This window comes from Vigna radiata, chromosome 1 (genome assembly GCF_000741045.1).
Source record: "Vigna radiata var. radiata cultivar VC1973A chromosome 1, Vradiata_ver6, whole genome shotgun sequence".
Lineage (NCBI taxonomy): Eukaryota > Viridiplantae > Streptophyta > Magnoliopsida > Fabales > Fabaceae > Vigna > Vigna radiata.
The window spans coordinates 14276948-14295551 of NC_028351.1; the positions used below are offsets into that span (position 1 = coordinate 14276948).

General features: G+C 31.5%; 2 protein-coding genes across 6 annotated transcripts; one reads left to right on the top strand and one right to left on the bottom strand.

The window, feature by feature from the left end:
- Positions 1-1194: 1194 nt before the first annotated feature.
- Positions 1195-9584, bottom strand: LOC106753759. Of its 4 annotated transcripts, XM_014635979.2 has the most exons (11): positions 9322-9584; positions 8072-8264; positions 7875-7960; positions 7504-7588; positions 4880-4958; positions 4602-4732; positions 4426-4512; positions 4171-4289; positions 3685-3815; positions 2449-2562; positions 1195-1552 (listed from the first exon to the last, which is right to left on the bottom strand). In XM_014635979.2, exons 1-10 carry the CDS (start codon positions 9375-9377, stop codon positions 2450-2452), a joined length of 1080 nt encoding a protein of 359 aa, XP_014491465.1. In that variant the 5' UTR covers positions 9378-9584; the 3' UTR covers positions 1195-1552; position 2449. The 4 variants fall into 4 exon arrangements, 3 of the variants coding, with proteins under 3 accessions (XP_014491465.1, XP_022641059.1, XP_014492111.1); XR_002669327.1 differs by lacking the exon at positions 3685-3815; XM_022785338.1 differs by lacking the exon at positions 1195-1552 and having other exon boundaries at positions 2296-2562.
- Positions 9585-14970: 5386 nt separating this feature from the next.
- On the top strand, positions 14971-17317 carry LOC106764213 (40S ribosomal protein S7). 2 transcript variants are annotated; one of them, XM_014648467.2, is made up of 6 exons: positions 14971-15127; positions 15981-16068; positions 16163-16236; positions 16320-16443; positions 16607-16789; positions 16886-17317. In XM_014648467.2, exons 2-6 carry the CDS (start codon positions 15994-15996, stop codon positions 17003-17005), a joined length of 576 nt encoding a protein of 191 aa, XP_014503953.1. In that variant the 5' UTR covers positions 14971-15127; positions 15981-15993; the 3' UTR covers positions 17006-17317. The 2 variants fall into 2 exon arrangements, with proteins under 2 accessions (XP_014503953.1, XP_014503944.1); XM_014648458.2 differs by having other exon boundaries at positions 14997-15127; positions 15984-16068.
- Positions 17318-18604: the final 1287 nt, after the last annotated feature.

The window sequence follows — 18604 nt, forward strand, 5'->3', positions numbered from 1 at the left end:
TGGCAAACGGCGATTGTTTGTTCAATGCCAACTTCTCTCTTCACTGGTTACCACGTAGGTCTAGAATTAAAAAATTAAATTAAAAGAGCGAAAATTCAATTATAGAAAGGGCAAAACTGGGAATTCTTATTATTAGAAAGCCCTATTCTCTCAACAATTGTGAAAATGAAATTGGGAAAATGTGAGAGTTTTAGGGTTCATTCTTCGTCAGTCATGGCTACACTCACCAATAATCTACTATTCTTCGTGAGTGTAGCCATGACTGACGAAGAATGAATCCTAAAACTCTCAGATTTCCCCAATTTCATTTTCACAATTGTTGAGAGAATAAGGCTTTCTGATAATAAGAATTTCCAGTTTTGCCCTTTCTATAATTGAATTTTCACTCTTTTTATTTAATTTTTTAATTCAAAACCTACGTGGCAACCAGTGAAGAAAGAAGCTAGCATTAAACAAATCATGATCGTTTGCCACATCCCAAAAAATTTAACATTGTCCAATTTTAAGGACTAAAAGTGAAAGTTTCCAAACAAGAATGACTAAAAACCGTTGATATTTCGAATAGGGACTAAAACCAAAATCGAATAATAATTCAAGGACTAAAGACATATTTAAGTTTTTTCTTTAACTTCACTGAATTTTTTTATCTTTCATAAATTTAAAACCTAAAAACATATTTAATTTTATTTTAAAAATATATAATAAAATATTATAAAATAAATAAAATATTTAGTAAAAATTACAAAATAGGTATAAATAACTTTATTAAAACATCAATTCACTTATTTATATTAATTTTTATTTGTTATGCATTATTTTGATAATATTGGATTATATTAGTTTATCATTTTCTTATATATGTAAAGTTTTTACTTTTAATTAATATTGTCATAATTTATTAAAATTTAAATTTAAATATTATTTGTTTGATTTTATCATATATACATACTTTGGATGTTAGCGTCTAGTAAAATTATATTTTATTACAGATTTTAGTGTTATAAAATTATGATACTATATTTAGTAAATATTATTTATAAACTTATTTATTAATACCGGTTTAACCACAGTCGAACTATTAACTAATGTTTTTACCACCGATTTGGTCTTAAAAACATTGATAACTCTGATCCAACATCATACAAACATTGTAAATCGGTATCATAAAACATACTTTTGAGAAAATAAAAAATAGAAAGAGAAAGAGTGGAAATAATATACAGGGAAAAACCAACAGATTGGCAGATTCATAATTTCATTACAATGTGTGGTTAGCTGATTTGGATGATTCAATTATAACAAGATTCAAAGAACATCTACCACGACCAGGAACAATGCTGCTGCTTTTTTCATGGTGGAAAATTACTCCTAAACTACACAATAAACTACCAGACTAGTAATGATCTTTGTAGGTCAAAATTGGTTCTCAAACCAACAAAGATAAGATCAATCATCAAGAATTTGGTGTGTAGCAAACTAGATGCTGGAGCTTCCAAAAAGTGGTGTTCAACAAAATACATCTTCACAACATATAACACCTTGTCTGCAAAATCTAGTTCCCAACAAAATGATACTATGGGTCAACAGAGTCCATATTTTTGTGAACCAATACTGAACACATACTAAAACAATGCACCTTGTGATAAACAGAGACGATGTTATTAAATCTTTCTTCCAAACACTCTTTTAATGGTTTAAATTAAGATAATGATACTTTGATAACATTTTTTTTAACATCATTTACATGTCATTCTGTTATTGGTCCAAAATTGATCCACAATCAATAATAATAATCATAAACACCAACATGAACCAATTACAAAATGACACATAGATGGTGTTAAAATGTTGTCAAAAAAATATTGTCAAAGTATCATTATCCTTTAAATTAACTATGATCTACCAAAACCAAGAGTCATTGAATGAAACCTGACCCACCAAAATTGAAGGTTTTCAATGAATTTCAACCAATAACAGAGAAAGTATTTCAAAGAGATTGGAAATCACAAATTTTGGTTGTTATCACTTCCTGTTTAATGACTGTTGTGCTGATTTTATAGTTTTCAATAAATTTCAACCAATAATGAAGTATATTAAATAAATTGTGGTAGAAAGTGTGCTGCTAACACTCTTCTATACCAGTTTGTATCATGCAATTTTCTCGTTCTCTATCAATTCTTAATATTCCTACTTATATCCCTGTATATTTTTAGATGTTCATATGATTATTGTTCACATTGAACATTAAACAGACACAAACGGATATTACAAAAAGTGGGAATCAGCCTCACACCATGTAAGAATCAGTATCAACTCATCATAAAAAATTGCTGTCAATCGAATTAAGAAGCTCGAGATCGATATGCACCCCACTCAAACATGGACCAAACAAACAATTGGCAATAAATTCATATTTAATAACAAGTTGAAGGAATAAATTACACATACATCAAGTAGGTAGGGGTGACATCTGGATTGGACCATCAAATTCTCTAATTGATGAATTTGAATTTTGAATGGAATCTTTTCTATTGAGCTCCAATGAAGTTGCTTCGTGTATCCCTACATAATTCCATTCATTGAGCATTTAAGATTAACTACTAAAATAGAAAAACAGAAACAAGAAAGCCATAAATTTTATATTCCGATAAAATCAGGTTATTACTAGTAAGAGAAGGCAATGAAAAAACCAACATATATATGTTTCATTTAAATTCCAGGGGATGAAACAACTGTATTAGGACTCTGAGAAGCCGAGTTTTATATAAAGAAGTTAGGGTCAGTTTGATTTCCTTCTCACCTTTTGGTTTCCAAGAAGGTTTTCTAAATAATTTAATATTACTTGGCAATCAATTTCTTGTCCAGAATTTATTAAGTTTTGAAAATTGCATCAAAGAGTTGGGAGATGTTTTCTCTTTGCAGTCCTAGCTCAAGAATCGGTCAGCAGGAGTGGTGTTGCATATGGTGAGTAATAAGCTGTCTGTGGGTGTCTATTTACTTTTTTTTTTCAAACTCAAAATAGTTTTCGAAACAGAAATCAAACACAGCCTTTAAACTTTGCTTTTATATAACTTGCCTCTTTTCTTTCCGAATGAACTTCGTAAGAAAAGCAAATTGAGAACCCTAACATTTATCAATTTTGTCATGTTTGTTTATTTTAGATCAGACAGAAGAGGCACAATAAGAAAAATAATGGAATGGGTAATATTTCCTCTAAAACTAAGGAAAAATGAACAGAAGAAAATGGAAAGATAAAAACTAAGAATGCAGCAGGGCTGATCTATCTGCATGTTAGACCCTTGAAACAGTCATGGACAGAACATCAAAGAGTGGCTAAAAAATCAGCTTGGTCATGAGTAAGCTATAAGCACTATACATCATCAAGTAGTTTTAAAAAAAGTGAGAGAACTTGAAACCTGTTAGATGTTTCCCGTTCAATTTATCATATTTCTGTTAAAGATATTAGATATAACATATTTTAGGCCCATCTCCTTGTATTTTCCTTTTATAAATAAATAACCCTGTGTGCAACCCTAATATATAAAAAATAAATCAAAAATAAAATATTAATAGTTGGAAAGGTTTGACAAAGAATTATCATCTACAAGTTCAGTTCAGCAAACAATCCATGAAAAGCAAAATTTGAAGAGAACATTAATATTCAAAACGAACTGCTAAACATACCAAAACCTAAGATTAAGCAGCAAATTGTGAATCCTGCAAGAGAAAAATCCATTTTGTACACATTCTCCATTATGATGATGCATGCACTAGCTGCTGCTAAATGCCTTGGTGAGGAGAAAACCATATGCAATCTACAAATGGAGATTATGAGCTAATTCACAACATCAAAATCCAAATATGATTCAGAGCATACAAGATCAACTTTGAATTTAAACTGAAGTTTTTCATTGTCATTTAATGAAGACAGATGGATGTCAACTAATTTCTACACAAGGATTATAATTTCATAAAACTAAAAATTGAATAATACTTTCCCGTGGCAATTGGGCGAATATTACTGCTGGGATGCCATTACTTAGTAGCTATTTTATAGAACCTTCTCTGACAATCTAAAGAGAATATGAAACACAATTTCAAAAATGCATAAACATCCTAGTACTCTAGTAGCCTTTACTTATGGCAAGATTATCATCATTCATGACATACCTCTCCTCTGCAATACTATCAGCATAGAATATCACAATGTTTCCAAACAAAATAGTGCTGAAGAAGGCCCAAGCAGAGAACGGCAACTTTTTATTGTTATCAGATTCGGATGATGAGCCCTGAAGGACCCAAAAGAGAAGTGAGAAACAATTGCCAAATGTCAAACAAGCCAAAACCACAAACAATACAAGAATTCCATAGAAGACATAACCATATCTAATATAGACCTTAAAGTGAAAATTACATAGAACTCACTATGATCATGTCCCACATCGCAATGGGAAACATAAAACATGTGGCAGAAGCAATAGTTAAGCCATGGAGCCGCCTTTTAAGTTGATTCTGAAAGGAAAAAAATGTTCTGGATTATGGAAACACACAAAGAACCATGCACACAAAGTATGAAGGGCTAATTACATAAATGTTACCACCTTGATTGAAACACGCCGAGCAATGACTCTCCTCAGTGCAGATAGAATACCAGCAATTATAGGTATTAACATTAACTTCAGGCCCAAAATTGGTTCAGTCTGAGACTCAGAACTATCTCGATCTTCCCAAGGTAAATTCTTGTTAAGTTTACAACATTTATGGAGAATATGAAAAGTATGAAAAACTTGAGAGAAGACAAAGAATAAATGGAATAAAAGATATTTTAGAAGAAAACTTTGTGAATTTAAGATAAAAATAACAGTCTGAGTGAGGATATAGAATGGAGAATACGTTGCAGTTGCCCATCCTTCTGATAACAGGTATAAAGATGCCAGCATGGCTACTAGGCCACCTATCTGGTTCAAAATAAGAAAGTATACACTGGATTAGAGACAATCCTAATATCTTAAACTCTTTCAAACACATTAATCACAACCAAACCAACAACGTAAATGACATTGTTTCACATATACTAGTTCAACCTGGGCTTAGATCATAGTAGTCAGTAGTGATCCATAAGCAGCTGAGTAGCACCCTAGGCTTATGAGCTATGAAGCACAAATATGGATACAACACGGAGATGGATGCGGTTATATTGGAAAAATATAGACGAACACGGAAATATATATATATATATATATATATATATATATATATATAATTTATAGAAATAAAAAAATGAGCCAATTCTTTTACAATGTTTTGGTTTGGAAACTACGTATATTAACTAATCATCTCGATTCCTACCTTTTTTTTTATCAAAAAAGTGAAGTTTTACATAAATTTGTAAAAGATTGAGGTCAATTTCAGTATTTTCACTCAACCCTAATGAAGCTAATTGATTTGTTGGTTTAACCATTATCAAATCTCCAATAAGCTCACAGATAAATATTTACAATAATTTTCCAAGTTTTAACTTCTTTGTGTTGTGTTTAATACTACTTGAAGTCTGTCTGTCTGTCTTACTTCATTTCACCTCTCTTTCCTTACCCCTCAAGCTTGCGCCACTCACTTTCTTGCACCAATAACAACAATCTCTCAATTTCCCCAATCAAAATCTAATCTGAGTTTCATTCTTGAGAGGAAAAAGTTACGAACTTTGCAGGATTTGGCTTGTTCCACTGCTGTCATGAGCAAGGTCACACTAGGAGTTGTCGTTGTCTGTGCCACCACCGTTTGCGCCACGGCAGCGCTGGTAGTGCGCCACTGCATGATTACTTCCTGCAAGTGGAGTCACGCCATGGCCATACTGAAAAGAATTCGAGTAAAAGAGAGGGATTCCATTTTGTTTCTGATTTCCTTAATTTTTCTTAATAAGTTCCATTCTTGTGTCCTGAACATTCTCTGGTGTGTCTCTCCAGCATGTGAAATAAGTTGACCGTGTCATCTCCGGCAGAGGGCATGATCATGTCTGGCCCAACACACCGTATCCTACAGTGTCATACGCATTTCGGTCGCATGTTAGTGTCAGCCACGGGAGTCCGACACAGAGGCGCCATTGTTATAGCGTGCAGAGCTTCATAGCTTATAAGGGATTCACAATATGGAGCGGTAATAGCAGAAATTCATATCTATAGTGGCAATACCACGGTAGGCTTCAAAACCCCTTTTTCACTCATGTGATCTTGTCTAGGGATTTTTTGTGGGTAAAATTGTGATTTATTCACCAATTTTTAATGCAATTTTTAGCAAGAAACAAAATAGGATTTAAAACCCTACATCCTAAACCAATCCTCAAAAAGTTATATTTTGACCTTTGTTCCTTCATACTTGGACTACTTTCTTATCAAGTTCGATTTTGTCTTCTTCACTTAAACTTCCCCATTCACATTCTACTTACTTTTATCTAAATCCACTGAAAAACAGCACTAAAAGAGATTTTGTTGTAAGCAAAGTTTGTCAATTTGTGGCAAATCCTCCTTGACTCTCCGTGGGTAGCAGTAAAAAGAATTCTAAGATTCTTACAAGGATCGATGCATCATGAGCTTCATCTAAAACCAGTTACTTCAAACACACCTTTTTCTGTTTAGGGTCTTTGTGACGTTGACTGGTATCAAATCCAGATGATCATAGATCAAACTCAGGCGTATATACTTAGGTCCAAATTTAATCTCTTGGTGGTCCAGAAAACAGCAGGTGGTTGCCAGGTCAAGTACTGAAGTAGAATATAGAAGTCTAGCTCAAGCCCCGGCTAAAATTTTGTAGATTCAGACTTGCTGAAATTTTGTGGATTCAGACTTTGTTAACTGAGCTGGCTGTTCCTTTTACTTCTCCTATTGTGTTTTACAAAAATCAGAGTGCAGTTGAGCTTGTTCACAATCCTATTCATATAAGAATCAAGTATATGGAAATTGATATCTTTTTTGTTCAAGAAAAAGTTTTAGCCAAGCAACTTCTAGTTCAAAATATTTCAGTTCTTGATCAATGGGCAGATGCTTTGACCATATTTCTATCTCCTATATGTGTTCTATTTCTCATTCAGAAAATAAAAAATTCAGTTTCTTTCTCTCTTACTTTCTCTAACAGTTTCTAAAGGTTCTTATTGCACCTATATTGATGATGATTGAGTGTAAAATGTGTCAATTTCTTTAATTTTCAATTATCATTTTTTCTTTTTGAGTACTTGCATTAAAAATTTTGTATGAGAAGGATACAATGTTTTTCCTATTGAGTATTACAACACTCAGTTCCTATTTATAGGAAGTGGTACCTCGGGAAAAGACCTATACCAAACTAACCCATCGACATGTTATAACAGATTTATCAATACAGATAAAGTAGAGAAGAGAAATATTGCAAAAACATTGTTGTAGAATAGGTATTTAAATGGATTAGATAGCATGGCTTCACGGTGTAACTTGTATGGTATACCTAACAACGTCAGTATCTGAAAAGGGTTACCTTTTTCCACATATGAGCTCTCCTACCATATAACACTGCAGAAAGTACTCCAAGAACCGCACCAGAATACTCAGCCAATATTGCTCTAAATTAATAAGAATAAGAATAATTACATTGAGATTATATAACCATAAAAATAATGTTCTCATCAAAATTAAAGCACCATCAACACCTCAATACTAACATGATCAAGAAATGGCTATAAAATGGTATGATAACATCAATGATTCAATTTGACTTGGGCTATGACAAATTGGAAATCAGTGATTACTGAGCATCAGCCATGACGTGATACAACTCAGCAATTAAGACTGGGCACTTGACATATTAAAGTTATCTACTGAAATTTTCTTTCAGAATATAAAACCAACCTAGCTGGTCCACATGATTTCAGTCCCTTTCCCCATAAGACCAGATACAGTGCTGTTATACCACCATTTATTATAGAAGGAACAACCTGAAAAGACAAATGGTACTAGTAAGGAATGTGCTTTCATGATAACCTTAATATGAAATTCAATGTTTTTTTCTTAGAGTATTCTTTGCAGTGATTACAAATTAAACTCACCTGCGTATTAGAAAGAGGCCTGCCCCTCCAAGGCTTCTGCAAAATCAAAAATAGGATGGACGCTGGGGCCAGGCAGGCAAACAGAAAAAGAACAACAGAAGCACCAGTCTGCTCAATGTAGCGATACATGGAGTATATAGACCATATCCTCATGAAATTCGCAAGAATATGGATTATCTGCAAGGGTGTCTGTCTACAAATTGAAATGTACAATCAGCCCAGTAAGAGCAAGTGAAGTTAAAAGTTCCAACACACAACCTTCGTCTCTTAATAATCAAATTATGTAACCAAACATTGACCAGTTTGGTATAGTAGAATGTCACTGAGAAACTGTTATGCAAAACCACTAAAAGCAGAATGCCACAACACGTAATCAATAAAACAGTATAATCAACTATTACAAAAGCCTAAGTTAATAAGTACTGTCACATGGATGCTTTTGTATTACATCTCTAATAATACCCTTCATGCAAAATCTCTTAGCACTTAAAGCTTCGATAATACATGTACCTACCTTTGGCTCATATTACAATTGAACTTTTAAGTTAGACAAACAGGAACAATAACGATCATGCTCCAGACCAATCGATCCTAAAGCTTCTGATACATTATCATAACTATCTCGAAAGCTTAAACAACTAGGTGAAGACAAAAGAGAGTTTTATATTGCTTCTTTAACACACGCTAATAGATTAAACTTAAGATACTACTTTCTCTTATAGATCGCACATATCATCCACTGAAAACAATCCTGGTCGAGCTCGGTAGAACCACTGCAGGCGGCAGATTCTCCCTCCAAGTATGCAGTAAATATTTGGCAAAAGATTATTTCTTGAAAATAATTCTTATTTCACAAAAAATTCTCTCAGGAAGAAAATAAGATGAACCGACTATTTCTTCAAAATAAGCTGAACCAAGTTAGAGATTAAAGTGCAACCATTGAGAGTATTGTCTTTGCTCTAGTACTAACTTCAATTTTTCCCTCTACACAAAGATACTGCACCGCAAAATAAGCAATGTTTGCGGTAACTATCCAAAAGAAGGCCAATTGGCTTCAATCCAGTTCCTAAAACAGTTGGCACATTAATAAACAGTAAAACATTGCCACATTTCAATGCTCATAGCCACACTCCCAATTGAACAGCAAACAAATATCCTCAGAATCAAAGACATTCAAAAAGAAAAGAACAAAAGTGGAGCACACCCAGAAATGATTTTGGCTAAATTTTCAGAAAAGGAGGAAAATTTACCTGAAATGATGAGGTGGGTTGCCCCGATCCTCTGAGACGCGGTTCGGGGACATCATTGTTGTGGAAAGCACTTCGAGAGAGAGAAAAAATGGGATTGGGGAAGTGAAGAGTGTTAGGATTCAAACCGAAGTGAGCGTAGCGTGGTTCAAATCACGAACACAAATCCATGGCTGGTTTCTTCGATCGGACACAAGAGGGTCATGTCATGCTTTCTCTTCTTCCTCAAGTTCCAGCACTTCGTCCTTTGCGTCCGATCATATGGGCCCTGGGTAAAATATTTGGGCCCTTGTTCCAATTTTATTTATTTTTTAAAAACAAATAAATAAATTATTTATTTCTTAATCACTGAAATTTAAAATAATTCTTTTCTTCAACTTTCATCTATCTATATATATCTTTTTCATATTTGTTTTTTAAATTTATTCAAAAATAAATTAAAATAATTCTTTTATCATTTTTTAAATTTAAGCTTAATTTTAAATTGATTTTTTTAAAACTTAACTACTTTTTAATTATAAAATTATATATAAAATAAACAAAAGTTATTTATAATAAATTTATAAAAATTATTTAGACTTAATTTCACAATTATAATAATAACATAATTTCTGGCCTAGAATCATTCATGTGATAGGATAAACCTACTTTGGATTAGATACATTACTATAATAAAAAGGTAGAAATTTTTTCACATGGGCTTATAAGCATGCTCTGCAACTATGACAATGTTTTTAAATATTTTTTTCATATAGAGCCAATAGAATTTCTCTTGAAGAATGTTTAGAGTCTTATCAACTCCAAAATGGTCTATGAGACCTTCCTCATGTGACTCTTTGATGAGGAGTTTCCTATGGGATCCTTAAAGCACACACAATTTTTCTTCTTTAAACAAATATCCCTTGGACACATAGAACCCCTCTTGTTACTTCTTTTGGAAACTTTCAAGATGGAGGAAAAGAAACCATCTTGTGCATACAACTCTCGCATGTTATCAAATCCAAGAATTTAGGATCCAAGTTTTGAGAAAAGGTTGCCCTCCTACAAAGTGCGTCGACCATAACATTTGTTCTTCCCTTCTTATATTTGATCACATAAGGAAATTGTTCAAGGTATTCCATCCACCTAGCACGCCTCTTATTCAACTTGTGTTGTCCCCTAAAAAACTTAAGTGACTCATGGTCACTATGTATGACAAACTCTTTGGAAAATAGGTAGTGCTTCCAAGTTTGTAGGGACCTCACAAAGGCATACAACTCCTTGCCATATCTAAGGTACTTTAGAGTGGCATCTTGGAGTTTTTCACTAAAATAAGCAATGGGGTACCCCTCTTGTAACAACACTTCACCTATCCTAACATTACTTGCCTCACATTCTATCTCAAATAAAATGGATGCAGTCCTCACATGAAAGTCTTAGGTGTATTAGTTAAGTCAAATGGCATAACTAACCACTTATATAGTCTAAACTTAATCTTAAATGCAGTCCTCCACTCATCACTCTTTCGTATTCTTATTTGGTGATACCCACTTTTAAGATCTATTTTGGAAAACATGGTGGACCCATGCAACTCATCCAACATGTCATCAAGACTTGGAATTGGGTGTCTATACTTAATGGTGATGTTGTTAATGGCCTTACAATCACAACACATTTTCCATTGTCCATCCTTTTTAGAGACTAGCAATATGGGCACAACACATAAACTCAAACTCTTTTGGACCCACCCTTTATTGAGGAACTCTTGAACTTAGTTCTTAATCTCCTTTTTTTCTTACAAATTAGTTCTATAGGCTAGCCTATTTAGTAGGCTTTCTCCAAGAAAAAAATCTATTTGGTGTTTTATTTCTCTAATTGGTGGAAGACCTTTTGGGGATCTTATTGGGGAAAGACATCCTCAAATTCTTTCAAAAGTTTTTCCAAAGGGGATAGGAAACCCACTAATGTAAGGCATTCCCTTGAAAACATAGGGTGGCTATGAAGACTTTTCTCTCTTCACCAATTTGGTGACATTAAAAAAATTGTTCCACTTTCATCTCCTAATATAGATATACCTTTACATCTTCTTTCCCATGAAAATGGGAGAGGTCTACCCTAATGTCTCTAGGAGGGTTCTCTCTTTCACGCTCTTTTCTCACTCTATTGGGAGGAGGTTGATAGTATTGGTTGATAATCCTATTATCCTCCTACAAATGTGTGGGTGTGTAAGTGATTTGAGTGGAGGTTGAATTCCTCCTAGAATGACTCTTACTTCTACTATTACTCTTACTCTTCCTTATTTTCTCTTGTGTTTTTCATTAAGAACTCTAAGCTCCTCCTCCAATTTAGCAAAGTATTCTTTTCTTTCAATTTGTTCTTTTTCCTTTATCAAAATCTCTTACTTTTGCCAAATTTTTAGTGACTTTAGTCTTTGGCCAAGTTTTTCAAAGCTGGTTTGACATCTTCATTAGAGTCACTACTAATTTGGTAGGAGGCGGATTTAGACATCCTTGAAGTTTTCGAAATATGACATGCAACAAACAAACTTAGTATTTCAAATAGACTTTCTTAAGAGACTTAAGGAGACAAGAAAAGCTTAAGTTCACTTTCAAGAAAGATAGACGAATCACTACGAATTGCTTAGAAACTAAGTCTTTTCTAGCCAAAGCTTACCTTAAGTTCTCTTGTACCAAACTTCTAAAAGGGATTTAAACTTGAAATACAAGTTGACACATACAAGACTATCACAATTAAGGAAAGAAATTAAAACTAATTTATGCAACCTAATGGTGAAGTTAGAAGGAACTTTGGTTCTCTCGCACTTACCAATTACAAAATGCAAATTAATCAAAGTCCAAAGTTATTGGTAGGACACACCCCTAGCAAGGCGGAATATTAAAAGTTCAAGAGGAAAGTAAATACAATTTTACAACTTAAAAAGAAATACACACAAATCACTCTTCTCAGCAAAGTGTTTACTCTATTGTCTTCTTATAACTATTCTAAGACCTCAAGCTCTCATAAGGCCCCCTTCACCTAGGATGAAACCTCTAAGTGTTGGCTCACAACTAAGAAGAACATACACCACACAAAAAGTGTAACACAACAAAAATCAAATGGAGTTTAATGAAGAAAGCAAAAAAAGGTCTAAACGAACAAAGACTACTTTAAAGGGAGTTTGATATGGAAAAAACCCGAGAATGCCAAGGAGATAAGCAAGAAAATTAAATGGTTAAGAAGAAAGGTTAGCACAAAAAAAAAATATCTAAAGAAAAGCTCTAGAATTGATGAACAAAACAAAAAATAACTATAACAAAAATGAGTGTTTCTTGTCTTTTAGGAAGTTGTGAGCAAATGATGCACTATGAACACGCTTTTGACTCCACATGCAAGGTGACAAATTTGTTTTCCAAGCAACTCATTCACATAAATATGGTAAGGAAATCCACATAAGAGTGCACACAAAAATTTAGAGGTGGTAGTACATGCATATGCTTTTTTGCTTTTTACTTTTACTTTTTGTCCACTTTTTCTTTTTATACCTTTTGTCTCTTATTTTCTTTTATTTTTTATCACATAAAACTCACTAACACTGACCCAAATTTGATTTTGAAAATGTTTTTAAAAGTTCAAAGGTTCACAACATACCATATGGTAAAAATCCTAATAGAAACAAAATACAACATGAAACTCATAAATGACATAAAGGTAACATTAGGAACTTGTTGATGATCTAGCAACAAGTATGAACTCAAATATGTAACATAAAAACACTCAAAGGCACACATATTAAACAATTTCGAAAAACACTATACACATGTTTTTGTGTGATTTTTCAAAGTTCAACAAGGAAGTAAAGACAACAAAATGACTAGACAAGACTCTAGAAAACATGGAATGATTTGAAACTTAAAATAACTCAAAATTTAGCATGATAACTGAAACATAAAATAAAGAAAGACTAAAAAATATGAAAAGACAAACAAACACACAAGGATATAGAAACTTAGTGCAAAAATACAAATAAAAAAAAATCAAATTAGAGATAACCTAAACACACCCAAAATAGAAAAGAACTTCTCACGAGCAAAATAACAAACAATTAGAAATGACTAAGAGAAACAATAAAATTTAGCACATATTCATTGGTCCTTAAAAGAAAAAGATAGAAAAATTCAAATTGACATAACTAAGAAATCAACAAAAAGATAAAACCAAAACTAAAGAATATCCAATGGAACAAAAGTTAGCAAAGGAGAAAACCAAATTAACCACATGAACCCGGTTAAATACATTTGAATAACATTTAATAATAATTCTCAATTGTGATATCATTAATAGTAACATTTATTATAATATAAATGATTAAATATGTTTTTAATATTGGACACCAAATTGAAATTTGTCTCTCAAACTTTGATACATTTTAGTAAACTTTAAAAATAAATAGATATAGTTCTTTTATCCAAACCATTTTAACTTTCTTTTATGCTTAAATGGTGTTCTAGATTGATATTTGAGTTGAGATGTATTAAATGGTATAAATAACTCAAATGCTACTTTATAACATTATTTAACATTTAAGGAAATTTAACACCAATGAATTAAAATGAGTATATTCACTCATTTTAAAGTTTAAAAACTAAAATATATCAAAATTTAAAAATAAACTTTCAATTTTGCACAGTAATTAAAAATATATTTAATCAAAATATAAATAACTTACATGTTAGGTATCTTAATTTTTTTTTCTAAGACATGTGATATTAGGCATTTTTTAAATAATTATTCAACCTTTTGGTAAAAGATATAAATAATTAAAAGTACAACATAATATTAAAAATAAGAAATAATAATTTTTTATTTTAAAAAAACAAAAACAATTTTTTTACGTTAATCACAACACATTTAATCTAATTATATATATATATATATATATATATATATATATATATATATATATATATATATATAAAATAAAAATTTAATAAACAAATCATAATCTCACATTAATTATAATTGATAATATATCATACATGCACATTTACGGTATAGTTTCATCAATTATAAACAATAACATTTTTATCAACGTCATCTTTTTTTTATGATAGAAACACATTTTCTTTAAGAAAACTCAATACAAATTTAAATTTATATTATATATATATAACTATTAATAAAAAGAATTACGTTTTTACTACTAAATTTACCTTTAGTAATATAAATTATTTTATTATTTTCTCTTTTAAGTTTTATCATTATTTTGTAAAAATCCAATTAATCTATTTTTAATAAAAACATATCAATACTAAAATCATAAAAAAACTATTTATTTTACAATTAATCTTCATAACTATATTTTTGAAAAAATTAATAACATTCTTTTTATTTTTAATCATAATTACTCATTTTTTATAGGAGATTTACATAGTATTTATAAAAAAATAACATTGTTATAAGACATAATATTGATTTTTTTATATTTTTAATAACAATAACTATTTTTTCTCTTTTTATAGGACATTTACACTAGTATTTATAAAAATAATACTGCTATATGATATAATATTGTGTGTCGTGTGGATGTGTGAAATTATTGACGTAAGTACGTAAGAAATTAGAATGATCATAACAAATTGTAAATCAAAAACTTAAAAAAAATAATTAAAAAATAAGAATATTATGTTTCCCTCTGAGTGTATCTAAAATTAGGGCAACCTCGAACCCTGAAAGCTGATCCTTATAAAAAGCTCCTAAGCGCCTCCATTTTCTCTCCCTCTTTGAAGCTGAAAGCAAAGGCGCGAAGGCAAAACGTGTTACTCTCTTTCTGGTATTATTCAACTCTTTCTCTCACTTTCTCTTTAACCCTTTTACTTTCTTCAAATTAAGTTTAAGTTACAGCAATTTTTAATCAACCCTTCATTACCCTGTTTTTATTTCCTTTGAATTTGGGTAATTTGGTGACTTGAATTGATTTCCCTTAACTTCTTCTGAATTGGAATTAGGGTTGCGAACAATTAGTTCAGTAATGTATGTATCAGGAGTGTGTTGGTGAATGGTGAGAGCATGACAAGAACTAATTTTTAGTCAAGATTTTATATACGGTCCTTTTTCTTCAGTTTTTGGATTTTTTGGCATGCCGATATTGTGGCTGCTAGCTCAGCTAGTGAGAATTAAAGGGGGCTAGAGAGAGAGAGAAAGAAGTGTTTCAGTTGTTATCTCATGCTTGTTGTAGTGAAAATTGGGAGATTGGTGGTGTTTTATCTCCATTCAGGTTTATGGTTATGCAGCTCTTAAGTTTTTTACCCTTGCGACCTTAATGAATATTGGTTTGGGTTGAGGTGACAGTTGTTCGTAGTAGGAATTCGAAAAATATGTTCACTCTGATATTAACTTTTAACTCAGTAAGTGAGAATTAATGAATAGAGGGAGTGGAGAAGTGGAAAACTATTAGTTGTTGACACTTTCTTTTGTCTCGGTCTTCCTTACTGAAATTGAGTTTGGTGGTTTTTTATTTCTACTTTTTAAATTATTGGAAGACTATTTAATTTCTTTTTCCGTAATCTTGTGAATACGGGTTGGTTGTCACTTGCCTTCTAATAGATTTAGGGAACAGTTTTCGCTGTGATTCTTATTTTAGTTTACTAAGCTAAGGTTCTGATAGTGGTCCTTATGTGGTGAAGCAGCTTGAACAAAATGTACACTTCGAGGAAGAAAATTCTCAAGGATAAGGATGCAGAGCCCACTGAACTTGAAGAGACAGTTGCACAGGTTATTACCCTTTTCCTGTTTGGTTAGGATGATTTATTTCACGAATTCATGATTATTATTTATATTGAAACGGTGGTATTTGATGACTGCGCAGTATTTATTTGACTTGGAGAATACCAACCAGGATCTGAAAAGTGACTTGAAGGATCTCTATATAAATCAAGCAATGTAAGGATGTTGCAAATAATCAATTGATGTAATCTTGGTTATAGAAGTTTTTCTCAGCAGAATAACATTTTTTTCTCCTGCAGTCAAATGGATGTGGCCAATAATCGCAAGGCTGTAGTCATCTATGTGCCTTTCAGATTGAGAAAAGCATTCCACAAGATTCATCTCCGACTTGTCAGGGAGTTGGAGAAGAAATTTAGCGGGAAGGTTGTATTTTACTTCAATGTATCTTGATACAAATAAATTTGTCTTTGATTTTCTTTTCTATTTTCCCCTTTATGTACGTATTTGGCATATCACTTTATGGTTATAGTGAGTTCAAGGAACACTAAATTGTATTATTAACGGAAGAATGTATATCAAATGGCAGGATGTTATTTTGATTACCACAAGGAGGATCTTGCGTCCACCAAAGAAGGGCTCTGCCGTTCAGCGTCCCAGGACCCGGACATTGACTGCAGTTCATGATGCCATGCTAGAGGATGTTGTATATCCTGCAGAGATTGTTGGAAAAAGGGTCAGATTTAGAATTGATGGCTCAAAAATAGTGAAGGTAATTGCTTTGAAATTTTCATTAATTTGAATTTATCTTTTGTCATTTCCCAGGTAACTTATAAATTGTTTATTTTTTACTATTTTTAAATTGAAGGTTTTCTTGGATCCCAAGGAGCGCAATAACACCGAGTACAAGCTGGAGACATTTTCTGGAGTTTACAGGAAGCTTACTGGAAAAGATGTAGTATTTGATTATCCAGGCACAGAAGCCTGATAAGCTGCTTGGTTTAATGGAGGTTTTTTTTTTTTTTTTTTTGCAGTTTTTGTTAGAACCACACATTATATTAAACAATATCCAAAATTTTGACTTCTGGAATTTTTTATTTGCTGCTTCTTTTCCTTGATGACATTAAAATTACTAAGAAGTATTTTTTGTGGCTGTAGAAAAGGTATTTAGGCCTTGGTTTAGATTGATTTCCTTTTGTTTACATTGAAGCTTGGCTCTATCAGTTGCAATACTGTTTGTGTTTTACAGCACATCTTTGGTTGGAGTTTGGCTTTATAAAATGTTATTTTTAAAAGTTAATATCAATTTTGGTCCGTTTCATGTATTTGTAAAAATAGTTCAAGTTGATTTTGCAACATATCATCTCAGAAATGAAAGAAGGACCTCCATTCACTTGCTTTTCATTATCTTTAGGCACATGTTTCCCTTCAGCATAATATGGCCATGCATAACCAAAATGAGCAATCAACTTACAGTCAATTTATCATGCTACACAACCAATTTACAGTCAATCTCCTTCCTCTCTTCATCTCAAAATCATTGTCACCTCCCTAGTCTCCAAATCACCATTTTTTCTTTCTTTAATAATAAGAATGTAAAAATGTGATGTAAGTATTCTGAATTTACTAGAAAATTTATGATTTTTACATTTTGGAATGGATGTTCTGAAAGGTATTTTCAAAACACATTTCAAAAATACTTTTTATATTATGAAACAATTATTCTAGAAGGTATTTTTAGATCTGAAATACATTACAGACTAAGAAATGCATTCTGGAACATACAAAATTTTCGAAACTGGTGTTCTGAGTCATTTCTAGATCTGAAAATCTATTTACACTTGTTCCTAAAGGTATTTCAAGATTTGGAAATATATTCCAAAACACTTGTTATGGAATATTCCGGGAACATCCAATGCAGGGAATATTAAAAATAAGAATATGTAGGGTTGTTTACTATATTTTTAATGAAGGGTAATTTGGAGAGTTCAACTTTTATGGGGTGTAGAAAGAAAGATAGGAAGGTGCAGGAAGAATCACCCTCAACGTTGTTATTATGACAAATATTTTAAAATTTATATTTATGAAAGAATATGTTGATTGGATACTTTAAAATGGTGTTTTAACTCATTAAAAATAAAAAAGTCTAAAGCATGCATTGAACTTTAATTCTAATCTATTAAAAATTGACAACAAAATAACTAATGGTTTAAAGTGAATCTAATAAATCAAAATGATTATTTAATCCATCAAGATGTTTTTCATAGTCATTCCAGGAAAATAACATTTTGATATATTTAAAACATTTTTTAATCACTTAAAAAACTATTTTTTTTTATCTAATTCATTTGAAAAAAAGTCTTTTAACTATAATTTTAGAATAATAGAAAACTTACAATAATTCTTAATCAATACAATACATTCTAAAACACATTTAGTTCTTTATGATAATTGACAATCTTCAAATTTTTTTAAAAAAATTTTGGATTCAAGATGAAGGTTGAAATTTATGTAATAAAATTATGATTCAAAAGTGGTAAGAAAATGAATTTTTGCAATGTTAAATTATAGATTATTTTATAATTTA